Here is a 13,615-nt window from a genome sequence, read left to right on the forward strand (position 1 = left end):
CTTTGACTTAATGGTTGAAGAAGAATTTCCCCCTGAGGAAAACCGGACGGACAAGAACTTTCTAAAACTTTTTTCTTTCACTTTCAGCTTAAAAAAATATATTAAAAAAAAACAATTTTACGTGAATAAGAATTTATTTATTAAATTTCAGAAAATACTCTTGCACACAGCAAACTCTCTTGGATTACATAACTTAAAAAATAAATTTGAATCCTAAACTGACTATTAAATTCAGTTATATGTAACTTATATGGCTATATTTGTGTAAATTCACAAACATTTTATCGTGTTTAAAATCGTTAAAATTTATGGATTTCTAAAATTTTCAAAGAGGCTCAAAAATAAAATGAAAAAATATGTATATAAAATGTTTTTTAGCCTCAAATAATGCCAATGATTCTCTCTAATTTAAAGCTATATTTAGACTTTTGATTAGAGTAAAATATTTAATGCTTAAAATTAAGATATAAATGGTAGGTAAAAAATAAATTATCACTCTGGGATGTGCCCACTAAAAATCACCACACACCCTTTTTTGTTTTTTTTTCTTTTAAATTTTTATTATTGTTATAAACTGCGATTTATAAAATATTTCTCTGGTTTTCATTCAGGAAAATACTACAAAATTCTCCCCATAGAAAGATTGTTTTGCGTTTCATTTCAATAGGAAGAAAATCTCATTTGGTTCTAAATTGTTAAAAATTCATAATGAATTTCTAAAGGTAAAGTTGGTATTGTTTATTTTTCTCTTTTTTTAAGTTAACAGGAAGAAATAGGTTTAACATATTTTATTGTATATGGTCACATAAGTTGTGGAGAAATGCGGAGAAATACCATTGAAACAACATTAAGCCACTGATTTAGCCTTCGAAGTCACTTTCAGTGAGAGAATAGAAACATTTGTCCATTTCTTCTCACCTGTGAACGCATTATGCTCATCTAGTTCGCATTATAGCCAGGATTGTATGGTGCTTGCTTTTGGTATGCATCATTGCCTACAACTTGGTCATATGAAGGTGGATTCATCGCTGAGGGATTACCTCCTGGCATGGGCATACTTCCTCCTGCAGTGGAAGCTGGAGGATAGGGTGCCGCTTGTTGGGTCTGAGTGGGTGGATATGGGGCTGGATATCCGCCAGTTTGTGGTTGAGGCATTGGGTAGACACCTGGATGGCCGTACTGAGCTGAAGTTTGCTGTATCGTCGCCGCGGGAACAGCCACAGTAACTGGGTAGGGTCCAGCGGCTGTTGTGTGGGTCGAAGACGTCACGATAACAGGTGCTGAAAATAAAATTATTAAAGACTGATTAAATATTTATTTAAACTAATTCATTTCTTAGATTTTAAGATTTTTTTTCTTAGGAGAAATCTTCCATTGAAAACCTTAAAAATGTTATTTTTAGTGGATTTAATTTCATAAATTCATTATATCGAATACACCGTGTTCTATAATTATCGTCACTTGCTATTTAAACAGTATTCCGATGCTTAATAAATAATACTAACAGTGGTATTTCGTCGTTCTTTTCGCATCACAACACTTCTTTATTGGTATAGCAAAAACACAGAGAAGAACGACACATCCCACAATTACTAGACAAATCCACCACAGATCCATCAGAAAACTCAAAATATATTACCACAGAGTAAAGAAAATCGGTGAAGAAATTTAACAAATTTTTAGAAAATCCCAACTTTAGTCGCACAACCTATGCATATCTAATCAGTTGTCTTATCAAATTGATGAGTGGAATTGTGATAAAACATATAAAACGAACACAAATCGCATTTGAGCTTTGAAAAATTGATACTGAACACGAAAAACAATTCCATAAAATACACAAATTTCGAAAAATAAACCAAACACGAACGAATTTAGAAGAAAATAAATAAATAAAAATAAAATTACATGGTCTTCCCCTTCGAAAAGCGTAAAATATGAGGACGAAGAAGAGGAATAGAATTATTAAGGAAACAGAAGCTCCAACCATATACAGCCACCACTCCATCATCACAAAGATTTAATAAATGATAAGTTTACAAATATATTTTTTTCTTCAACTTTTACTACGTATATTACTTCACCTTAGACGCGTTAGTGACTGATTGAAAGCGAAATCCCTCAATTTTTGATACTTTTGTTTTATCTAATCTTCCTCTTTGAAGCAGGAAAATTTTTATCGGCAGAACATTTTGGATGCGAAGACGTCAGTAAGAAAATTTATTAAAGTCTCAAAAGGGGATTTTTTGAGGGGATAACAATGACAACAATTATACACCCTCAAAGTATTTCTGACTCATCAAAAGAGATTCCATCTATATGTACTATATGTACTATATGTACTATATTTTTAGGCTGAATATTTATGAACATGTCTCACAAGTATGTTATCTTATCTAATCTGTTTGCCAATAAATGTACCACTTATTGTCATTACTCCAAGATGGAAAAGAATGTGTAAGATATTCAGCTAATTTGCTGCATCATCTTAAACGAAAAGTCTTCCTAAAAACATTTCAAATTAATAAAGGGTTTGGACCCTATTCAGATTTCAAGGATTTCTTGGCCGCTGAATACAACCCTTTGATTGGATATTTTCATTGGGGAAATAGGGAAGAATGGGGTAATTTCCGTAATTACATAACATATAACAAAAGAGTTTAAGTCAGGGTTTGAGCATTTATTCGGAGAAATTTTTAGCAGGAAAAAATCTGCTAAACTATTACATGAAGAACGAAAGAAATTTTCATAGTACAAACGGCTAAAACGTCTTGAGAAAAAAAACCATAAAAACCAATTTAAAAAAAAATAATGCAAATGCCCTATAACTCTTTATGAAATGAATTCTATTTTTTTTGACAAAAACGACCCCAAATATGAAAATCTCAGTAATTTTTATGTTTATTTTGGAAGTTGCAATTCTCTAGATAATTTTTAGGACTATTTAAAACCATTAATCAACGTCTAATTTATTAAAATTAGTTAATTCATTTACGAGCTAATTTGAATCTAGAGGGAGTTTTGATTCTTAAGTCTTCCTCCCCAGCATTTAGGCTTAGTATTTCTGCATTCAGAAGTTAAAGATTGCCCCCCAAATCTGTCCATCATATGTATTGGGATTTGGGAATGAATTTTTTTTTATATAAATAAGAGAGAATGTGAAATGTAGAATTATAGTACAAAAAATTTCAATAATCTAAATTTTAAAAGAAAATTAAAGATAATTGTCCCACTAAAATTCCGATACATTATGGGGGTTAAGTCAAAACTTCAATTGTTTTTAAAAACAATATAGGATCTTTAAAAAAATGTAACGATCATCATTTTTGAAATCCACCCACACTACCTATAAATAATTTTTTTATGAAAACAAAATGCATTTTGAATTATTATCTTTCTTACACCCTAAAATTCAATTTATTTATACAATGCCAGAATGTTACACGTTCTTAAGGAAAAGCTCTACAACTAACGAAATAAAATAGAGAGAATTTATTATCAAAGTTACATTTCCCTTAAAAGACTTATGAGTTTCTACAAAAGTATTTTCTGAAAAGAAATTTTTGCTGTACACTAACATTCACACAACGTCCTCCGCCTCTTTTCAGCATAATGTTGCCCAAGAAAAAGACACGCCACTGTTAGAATGATGCAAAGAAAGAAGGCAACTGTCGTAGTTACAATCACAATGAAGGTCCATTCCATCACAAATCACGCCACGTTATAAACTAAAGAGGATCGATGGGAATTTGGAAATTTTCTCTGCAGAAATTCGAGCAGGAAGTGAAGTTATTCATTAACTTTTTTTCCTTTGAGAACTTATCACTATATCTAATCTTGTTTAGCTCAGAGTTTAATCTCTCCTTAGAAGCAATAATGGATGAGATTCAGGGACGCGCAATCTAATTAACGTCATAACGTGGTGAGTCATGAAAATTTTTCATTCGAAATAAATTTTACATTGATAAGATAAAGTGTAAGCACTATATTATATTTGTCAGGATACAGAGCAAATTGTGGGAATGTTGTGAAACTACAGTATTGCACAAAGAAGCCTGAAATCACTATTTGGTAGTTTGGATAAAACAAACTACGCAATGAATTTATTTTTTTAACATCATCATGAAATGATATGAAATTTTCACTCACTCGGATGAATAATTGCCCCTCGATTGTGATATCTTCGTCCTCCTTCGCAAACTCCTGAACATATCAGGACAATGAGTATGACAATAAGTGTCCAGGCCCACCACTCCATTTTAGTGCTTTCGGTGTCTTTTGCAGTATAAGCTAAACTAATTCCTCACGGAGAAGTAGAAAATTGTGTAACACTGTTCACTGACTATCACTAAATACTTGAAAGACTGCCAGGTTTTTCTATGCTTTCATTTCATATAGCTTTAGCTCTCTCTACTATCTTATCACGTATTTTCGGTGCGATAAAATGGGAAAAGTCCCGCCAACTCAGTTGATGTCGATCGCGTACAAATGAGTGGCAGTGAACAAGGTAATGATCACCACACCTAATCGTTGAGTACGTACGATTTATACAAGAGAAATGATTAGGATGGTTCTTATGGCATGTTGAACTTACGAAAGAACGACAATAAATGAATCATAGTTAGGGAACAAGTTAAAGAATAATTTTACATTGCTTATGTTTACATTAAAAAAAAAATCTCAGCTAAGTTCTCTCGCTTTGAAATCACTAATTATCTTGAAAAAAAAAATAATAGAAATAGTTAGATTAGATTAGATTATGTAGGTACTAAGAACTGAACCCATGTAAAAAAGACAAACATTTTTTTTTTAACTTTTTAAAGAATGAATATTTTCTATATTTAAGCTTTCTTGTAGAAAATATTTATAAGGGTATTTTTAAGTCTTAGGCTATCATTTTTGAAAAATAATTCTAAAAAGATTTTATAAGATCTGCCTCACGAAACTGAGATATATGCAATATCGTCTAAAGTATGTGGAATGACCGACCTATTAATAAAAAAATTCTAATCTAATCCTTATTTTAGGCTATCGTTTCTTGGCTGTTAAATTAAAAGCCAAAGCTTTTACAATTTAGAAAAAAAATATTTTGGTATAGGTTTCTTGAAAAAAATTGAAGAAAAATTTTTCTTCCAAAAGAGATTTAGGAATGACATTAAAAACTGATTTTAATAAATTATATAAGTTTTGATAGGTTTGTTAACTGCTTATTTAGAAGGTAGTTTTCGAACTTATCTAGGGGAACGTGGCCCAATTCGGACCGCCGCCCAATTGCGACCTCCCCTTTTTCTCGTAAATGACGAAATATTATAAAATTAGTCTCACTACATTATGAAGACATTATAGTAAGGTAATGTTAGCGCCTAAAATAAATTAATTTGGTACACAACAGGATGAATTAAAAATCAAAAGTCATTTTCAGCACTTGGTCGACATTTTCTGATTTTAGAAACTAAGTTGATATGAGTTTTTTTCCCACTATTATGTCTCATATTATGCCGCGTTTCTGTAGCTTAGAGGGTCTAGATTATTACTTGATTTACAATTTTTTAAAAGATTTTAGGTATTTTAAGTAATTAAGTGAAAATGTAATACACGCAGAATGGCCTAATTGCGACCCCCAAAATGTTCCAATTCGGGCCGTCTATTTCCACCACTCACCACGGTAAAGCCTGTCGCGCATGCGTGTAGTGGTGTGGAAGTGTCTTTCTCACACAGCCGCGCTGTGTTTTGATTTCGGGAAAATCAATATTTTTTCACGTTTATTGAAAATTTTTTCGCAGTGAAAATGTTCCTGAAGCCCAAGGGGAGTGCAGTTAGTGTAATTTACGCATTCCTCAGAAGAATTTTCGTGGATTTTCTGCGAATTACGTCACTGAGTGCGCAATTGTCTGTGTGTGTGAAATTCCGTGTAGTCACCTCGAGGGTGAAATGTCAAAACAAATGTGGGGAAAATTGAAAATAAATTCTTGATTTTCCGGCTTTTCCGTGTAATTCATGGCGTTTTTCCTATTTATAGTAGTGATAAAAGTGATCTACTAGTGAAAAATCCACAAATTACTCCAAAAAAAGGGGGTCGCAATTAGAACACTCGGGGGGTCGCAATTAGAACACCGTGGTGAAAAAGTGCAATTTTAGCACCTTTTTTTCATTCGACTATTACTCAGAACAGGTAAGAGTTAGAAGGTTTGCATCTATAGAACAAAGTTAGCCTATTAAATGACCTTTCCAATGGTACCAAACTTGGAAAGATTCAATTCATTTTAATATGACTTTTTTCAATCCTTCTGAAACAGAATTTAGGGGGTCGCAATTGGGCCACGTTCCCCTAATATTATTTAAAAGTGAACAAGAGCACTCTAAAACCGGTAAGAACTCGATTTTGAAAAAGCTATATACCTACAATGATAGAAATAAATGATGTAGTTTTTTTTGTCTGGACTGTGCCTTTCTTATCTAATCTACTAAACAATTAAAATGAATTTTAATAAATAAATAGAATTTTGTTTTGCACAAGTACACATCCCCTTAGATTTATCAAACACACGCTACTGCAAAAACATTGAAAGGTAATATAAACAAAACTTTTGAATATATACACACATTACTATGTACCTATATGTATAAATAAACTATTTTGCTATATACAGGTTTTAGAGCCGGTACAATGGAATTCCCAGAGAACACGTTTGACCATCAATGACGCATTCCAAGCGTAAAAATGAAATTAGACTCTGCTGTAAATGGAGTTGTGAATGAAGAGAAAATTTGGATTTTCCCCTATTGACGGGAATACAGTTCAATCATCACTCTCTGTATAAGGAGAAAATGTATAGGAATGTAATAATGCACGAAATAATAAATTAATAAAAAGTCAAGCATTTGCTTGGAATTTACTATGTATGCTCTTGGAAAATCTCACATTAGTCACATTTTTATTCCCCATAAGGGAGATTCAACGAGTTTCGAAGAAAATTAGATTAAAAATTTAACCCGTTCCATGAATAATTGGGCAATTTTTGGCAATAGGTTACTCACATCCATAGACAGTTCTCTGTTGATGTTTTAATTTGTAGATTCGTAGACACATAAAGGTAAGGAAACAAATGAGAGGAATCAGGAGTAGGATTAATCCGGAGATGAGGAATGCCATGAAGGGAGACATCGTGACTGTCTGAGGTGAAAACTCTTATACTACTCAATTGGTTGATTTTCACAGAGTTTTATGAACAATCCTCGTGGCTGGCAATTATCAGACGTGCTTCTGATAACACTATCTCATGGAGGAATGAAGGGAAATGGGAAAAATTGATGTGGGAGTTACTTACATGAAAATATCGCACCGGTGTTGCGTTTTTTCCGACAACACACTCCACAGAGGGTGCACAGCAAAAAGATCACAAAACACACCACAATTGGAATAAAGATATCCATCCTGGAAGCAAAGAAATAATTTTAGTTTTTCCTTTAGTTTTTGTTGAAGTGTTAGAAAAATCACCTAAAAGAACTGTGATAATCATCGTGATCTTTGAAATTATCATCGAATTCATGAGAATCAAAATGATCCTCATGTGAATGAAATGGATAGTGAAAATCTTGATCAGAATTTGAAGAAAATCCCATTTTGTTAGCAAGAAAAAAATTTAAGCACACTGCACTGAAGCAATCTCGACAAAGTCGCGCGTGAGGAAGCACTAAAAGTCTCTCTCAGCAAGATACGAAGAGGATGGCAGTGTTGGGTCTTATGCGGGGCAATTCAAATCATTAAATTAAATTCCCCACTACGTCATTGGACCAAGACATGAATCACAACCAGTTCTTTTGCATTATACCACCTGTTTTCCCATGTGAGATTGTATTGAAGAGTAAATTCAAGGTAAACTAACCTCCTAAGACTTTGTGAGTTCCTTTCTCCTGAGATTCAAAAGAATTTGCTCCAAGTAGACGCCCACACAATGAGTCAGTAACTGATGTGAGAATACGAAATGCTACTTGCACTATAATGCTTCTGGTTAGAAACTAGCTGAGCAAAGCATTTTTTTTTGTATAGCAAAATTCAATGATAAGGCGAATAAAAACAAAAAGTTGACAGCATCGGGCTTTTAAATTACACCATATCGTATTAAATTACATTAACACGTTCTTTGGCGTAGAAAATTATTCTTTTTCTTTGTGAGTTTGAGAAAGCATTATTAATAATTCACCTTTGAAACACCTTTAAGTTTTTAATCCTAAAGAGGCTAAAAATACTAAATTTAAACCTAAAAAGTAGTATACAAGTCATAATAGAGGTAAATTCAAGCCTAAAAATACTTAATTTAAGCTGAAAATAGCTATTCGCATTTTAATCTTAAAGAAGATCAAATTGAGGAGAAAAAGCTTATAACTTAATTCAATTCCGAAAGAACTGAGCAAGAACTGATTTTCCATTGAAAATGATCATATTCAGAGAGATCAAAGAAGCTGGAGGAATTGTAAGTTACCCTCCGTATATAATACATATTTTTTACGTAATAAAATGACGTAGAAAAATCTACATGTATTAATTAATCAGCTTTCTATTTTGTCGCTCAGTTTTATCGACTACGGAGCGGGAATTTTGAACCGTATAAGAGTATCGTGAAGCATTCGCTAATAAAATTAGCTAATGTGTACCTATATATAATCCACTTATGTACTTATGTAATTTATTAAAATTTTCTTCAATTTTTTTCACTCATTTATTTAGAATTTTCTCACATTAATGCTTCTCATAATCTCCAGAATGATTAAATGATGACCTCTTATAATTCATCGAAAAGTAAATGTTGACTCTCAAAAATACCTTTCAATTTTGCAAATATTCTCAATTTTATTGATTTAAATGACAATCAAACAAGAACATTATTCAACAAAAAATTTTGGAAGATTTGTTCAAGATAGAACAACGATGCCTTTCTGGATGGAACACCTGTAGCGCATGTAGGTAGTAAGGCAGGAACCTAATCCGTCTTCAGCAATAAGCTTAAGACAATCTGCCATAATTTCTTTTACATCCTTATCGGGATTTAACCCTCTCAGATAGGGCGCAATCACCTCCTTTTTAGGAAGACCAGCATCATCGAAGAAATTCTTCTTTGCCAGCAAGCATTTCACAAAACACTAAAAAAAATCAGAAAAATATATTTTTTTAATTCAAAATAATTGTAAGAAAGTTTTTGTTACATGATTAATTCTCGATATACTTTGAGCAGTGATTTTTTAATATTATTCTGTTATGTATTTACTTAAACTAAATATAGTTAGTACAGAAAAAATAGTCAGATCAATAATACAAGTTAATTCAATTAAAAATTTGTTGTGTATTTAAGAAAAATAAAAATTACGCTCATATTCTAATCATGATTTTTTTGAGAATCTTTGAATTTGCCTAATCAAATATTTGGCTAATTGAGTACCATATTTAATTGTTGTGAGAATATTTTCTACGACGTTCGTATTATCTGGAAAAATGTCTTTTCAGTAAATTCTAAAATTTGAAACTTTCATAAGTCTAATAAAAGATTTTTTCATTGCCTAAAACTCTTTCACATTTTTCTAAAAATCCTTGTCATTTTTTTTTAAACAAAAATTTGAAAGAATCACAAAGGGAAAATCCGGATTAAAGAAAAAAAAAACATCTAACTTACATGAGCAGTGGGATCTTCGCTTGTTAGGTCATCCTTTTGAAAGCGAGCAAGCTCCTCGTCGGAGAGTTTTGTTTCCTTAGCACAATCCTCAATATCAGAGGCCCAAGAAAGGGTGACGAAGAGAATAAGAAACAAAGAGATTTCATTTTTACGTTCACGAATTGCTAATACAACACTAAAGTTGTTTTTGAGAATTTGAATGCTTTTATAGCCACACAAGAGGATTTTTTGTTCTATTATCCCCTCTTCGGGGAAATCTTCTTTAAGGTGGATACCGAACAAAAAAAATTTAGCCCCTCTTTGAAAAAATTCTCAAATAAAGTAAAGACACCGAAAAGCTCGAGTATTGAGCAATGATTTGTGCCAGAAGTTATATCTTCGGGACGCCAGATGGTCAAGGAAGGGGTTCGGTGCGATGCTTTCGGGCGAATGTGCGCAAGATGGTTTTGGCAGTTGATGAGGACATGCGGAGCTTTCGTTGGCTGCGTGGATTCAGTTTCAGTGAGTCAGTCACTGTGGGCAGGTCCATGGGATCCGGTCCTCGTTGCTGATCAATGATTCGGCCAGGAAGTCGCGTGGGTTATCGTGTATCTCTTAACCGCTACATTGTACGCGTGCTGAATTTATTTCGTGGGGTAGTCCCATCCACGGAGGTGTGTGACAAGTCCTTGTACAGGATTTGTAATTCCTGGGAGCAGGTGTGCCAGAGAGAGAGCATGTGGATGGATTTGAAGTGGGAGAGAGAGTGAATTAATCGATGTGCCACTAAAAATAACTTTATTTGATAACGGACACACGAACAATCACATTCAGTCATTTTTCCCACATTTAACTGGACACCACGAGGTGCGGAATGCACTGAAAAAAAAATTGTAATTCACACAATCTATCCCCAAAAGACGGATTCAGAGAATATTTGGCTATTGAGACGGTGTACTGGTAGTGCGTGATGGGTCCGGGAGTGGGTGAATCGTGAGTGCGACAAAGTGTGGTCGCGCATCAGGTCGCCGCGGCCGCGGAGAGCCGCGGCCGCCGGCTTCCGGTGGACGCATGGCGCAGATACGAGCATCCAGGCGATGGAGGAGGGTTTGATCGACGTTCAGGATGGTGTGCCGCGCATTCAGCCGCAGACACACCGCTACCGCTTCCGGGATCTTCTCCTTGGGGACTTTGCATTCAATGACGATGGCGAGAGGTGAGTGATCCATTTGTTTCAATTTCGTTGTACCGGACTCCTCACCGGTTTACTCACGCAATTTATACTTTATATTACTAAATGTCTTGGCGTGAGGGAATTTAAATTAAAATATTAACAGCAATTGAGAATTTAGGTTTGTTATTATAATCCTTCATTCAGGTAGCTCTAATTTTAGATATGTTTATAATTCAAAGCATTGTGGTGGTCAGATATATAAAATTCTTTTAAATGATCTTCGATAAAGATCAATAGAAGTATCCTTAACATACATATAAGAACTTAAGTTGTCACCTTCCTTTAAAAGAATTAAAAAAAAAACGTTCAGAGTGATTAGTGATTTAATTGCTCCAGTTTCCCCTATAGCTAAGGATTTTTTCCTGGGTGGCCTAAAATCTAGGTAATTGATCATTTCGTTTAATTATCCAGAATTGTGTTTTTAATATTTTAATTTTTGTTCTAATCTCTTTCTAAAATCTAACCGAAAAATAAATTAATTTCGCCCTAAAAAAAACCTAATAGAAGCAAACATAAAATGATACAATAAGTGGGATTATACTCATATATTTAACAAATTAAAATGCATTGACATCACATCACATTATTGACATATAGAAGCAGTGCTAATGACGCAAAATAGTATACCAAAATTACATAAATTTAGCATGGGAAATGGAGTGCTTTCACCTCTATTTGAGCTCCCCCATGGAATTATTTCAATTTCCTTCTCTTGCTGCTGCTAGAGGGGGTGTCATTTTAATTGACTTCTTCGCCCACCTTCTCACCGGCTTTCCCACGTGTTTGTTCCAAAATTCCGTGAAAATCTATTAATAATGCCTGAAAATATATTTTTAGCACGTGGGCTTTTTTGAATCTCGCCGCATTGGCAACCATCCAGAAATCTTGATTACAAAAGGCGCAGGATATTCATTGAAGCTCTTGTCCTTTAATTCCATTTCACGACACATACATAGGTACCAATTTTTCTTCTTCTCTTCGCTCAACTCTTCAGTAGCGCATGGCTCTATGTTCGTATAAATTAGTAGGTATGACGTAAAAATATCAATTTCTTTCGAATTGCTAAAATATTCTTGGGTGGAAGGAATTTGGTAGATTACAGGCATCTTCCTTTACATAATTTTATCCCTATTATGCCGATAATTCATTAAATATAATTGCTTCACATCAATGGATTTTGTGTAGATATGTTAATGTTCATGACATGATGACAAATGAAATAAGCATAAATTTACCACAATAATTGAAAATTTTAGCGAGATAAAGGATCAAAATAGCTTTGACATATACCTACACCTACCTTTCTAACCGCAACTTTATCATTCAGCGCATTTCCATTGTAAAACCACTTTTTTTATTAAAATATGCAAATAAGTCTATGAATCCCGTACATTGTTGTATTCCACCACTTTTTCTATATAAATGCTTCGAGGAAAAGCTCTTTGAAAATCGTTCTTTTTCCTCTATACAGATTTTTTTTTTACTCCTAAAGGGACAAAATACCAGCAAATATCGATTGGATGGGTGTCTTGAGCAAAAAAATGGCCATGCTCCATTAATTTACAATAATGTTTGAATAATTCACTTGTCCATCGACAATATTTCACCACATGGTAGTATATTTCATTAAAACATCTGCCCCGCGATGCGTCTTTTGTTTATTGAAAAATTGTTTTAGTTAAAAAAAACTACATACATACAACATATGTATATGTATGTACAGTACATCGTCAATTTTATCATTCCCATAAAATTTTCATGGCTATTCTCTTTCATTTTTATTGCTCCAATTCGCTTGTCTGCCCTCGAGAGATGAGCAATGCCCTATAATCAATAGGTTTTCCTGTTTAATGAGATATCGATTCTACGTACAATTTTGGCCATGAATATCGGATTACGTATAGATTAGCAAATTTCGTTAAACCTGGTATGGATGATGGTTGATCCATGCTCCAATGCTTCACCTCTATATGGATTTTCGAAGTTGTTTAGCCCAAGGTTTAGCCATTCGTTTAGCTGACTAACCATTTTTTAGCTCCTATATATTTTTTGGATCATGATTCTAAATGCCGATGGGTCTAATGAGAAATGTCCTTAATTGCATTGAGGGGTTAGCAACTACAATTGGGCTAGAATAATGTATGTAAATATCGTCGATAAATTACCAATAATCTATCCGTTCTGTGGCTTGACTTAACCCTTTTTCGATACCACATTGTTTGCAAAATTGATGATGACATTTGCAAACAATCGTATTATAAAAAAATATTAGGAAATCAAAATAATTTAACCCAAATATGCTCAAGAATTTTTTGAAATTGTAGTCCAATTAAGTTGGGCTACCTAGAAAGTCTATTTGAGCGGTAGGGCACGGCTAACTAAATGCCCCACATGCGCTCCCGACGAAACTCAGAGAGAGACTGACTCATACCGGAGCGTGCTGATGGACGACGCTCACACGTACATCCACCGCCTAGGACATTTAGCTCGCACATTCCCTCCACCCGCTAGCCATGAGACAAGGGTCTGGAAAAACTTAGGACTACAAAATGAGAGTCAGAATTTTAGGTTTTCAAATTTAGGATAGGCTGAATTGCGGTTAAATGTATTTTCAGTCTGACTTAACCCTAGTAATTTTAAAGTTGACTTAAAAATTGAAGTTTGGCTAAAGAAACTTAAGTCTAGACGAAAATCAAGGTCTAATCTAAAAACTTAAGCTAGCTTAAAAAGTTTT

The 13,615-nt window shown here is 33.7% G+C and overlaps 2 protein-coding genes across 4 annotated transcripts; both read right to left on the reverse strand.

Annotated features, from left to right (window-relative positions):
• Positions 1-115: 115 nt before the first annotated feature.
• Positions 116-8,065, reverse strand: LOC129792690 (MAPK-interacting and spindle-stabilizing protein-like). Of its 3 annotated transcripts, none has more exons than XM_055832008.1 (3): positions 7,887-8,065; positions 7,329-7,435; positions 116-1,280 (listed from the first exon to the last, which is right to left on the reverse strand). In XM_055832008.1, the coding sequence occupies exons 2-3, from the start codon at positions 7,432-7,434 to the stop codon at positions 940-942; spliced, it is 447 nt and encodes a 148-aa protein (XP_055687983.1). In that variant the 5' UTR covers position 7,435; positions 7,887-8,065; the 3' UTR covers positions 116-939. The 3 variants fall into 3 exon arrangements, with proteins under 3 accessions (XP_055687983.1, XP_055687981.1, XP_055687982.1); XM_055832006.1 differs by lacking the exon at positions 7,887-8,065 and adding an exon at positions 7,499-7,753; XM_055832007.1 differs by lacking the exons at positions 7,329-7,435; positions 7,887-8,065 and adding an exon at positions 7,039-7,195.
• An 848-nt stretch (positions 8,066-8,913) lies between these two features.
• Positions 8,914-10,876, reverse strand: LOC129792306 (uncharacterized). Its single transcript, XM_055831215.1, has 3 exons — positions 10,599-10,876; positions 9,669-9,843; positions 8,914-9,141 (listed from the first exon to the last, which is right to left on the reverse strand). The coding sequence occupies exons 1-3, from the start codon at positions 10,874-10,876 to the stop codon at positions 8,914-8,916; spliced, it is 681 nt and encodes a 226-aa protein (XP_055687190.1).
• Positions 10,877-13,615: the final 2,739 nt, after the last annotated feature.

Source organism: Lutzomyia longipalpis, chromosome 3 (assembly GCF_024334085.1).
Source record: "Lutzomyia longipalpis isolate SR_M1_2022 chromosome 3, ASM2433408v1".
NCBI lineage: Eukaryota > Metazoa > Arthropoda > Insecta > Diptera > Psychodidae > Lutzomyia > Lutzomyia longipalpis.

Bases quoted from the DNA above. Each gene is read 5' to 3' on its own strand.
- LOC129792690 (XM_055832006.1), bottom strand. From the start codon at position 7,623: ATGGGATTTTCTTCAAATTCTGATCAAGATTTTCACTATCCATTTCAT. The intron at 7,436-7,498 runs GTGATTTTTCTA...CTTTGCTTCCAG, and splicing joins GATTATCACAGTTCTTTTAG to GATGGATATCTTTATTCCAA. The intron at 1,281-7,328 runs GTAAGTAACTCC...TTTTATTTTCAG, and splicing joins CACCGGTGCGATATTTTCAT to CACCTGTTATCGTGACGTCT.
- LOC129792306 (XM_055831215.1), bottom strand. From the start codon at position 10,876: ATGGATCACTCACCTCTCGCCATCGTCATTGAATGCAAAGTCCCCAAG. The intron at 9,844-10,598 runs GTCTCAATAGCC...AAACAACTTTAG, and splicing joins TCACGCACTACCAGTACACC to TGTTGTATTAGCAATTCGTG. The intron at 9,142-9,668 runs GTAAGTTAGATG...GATTTTTTTTAG, and splicing joins GCGAAGATCCCACTGCTCAT to TGTTTTGTGAAATGCTTGCT.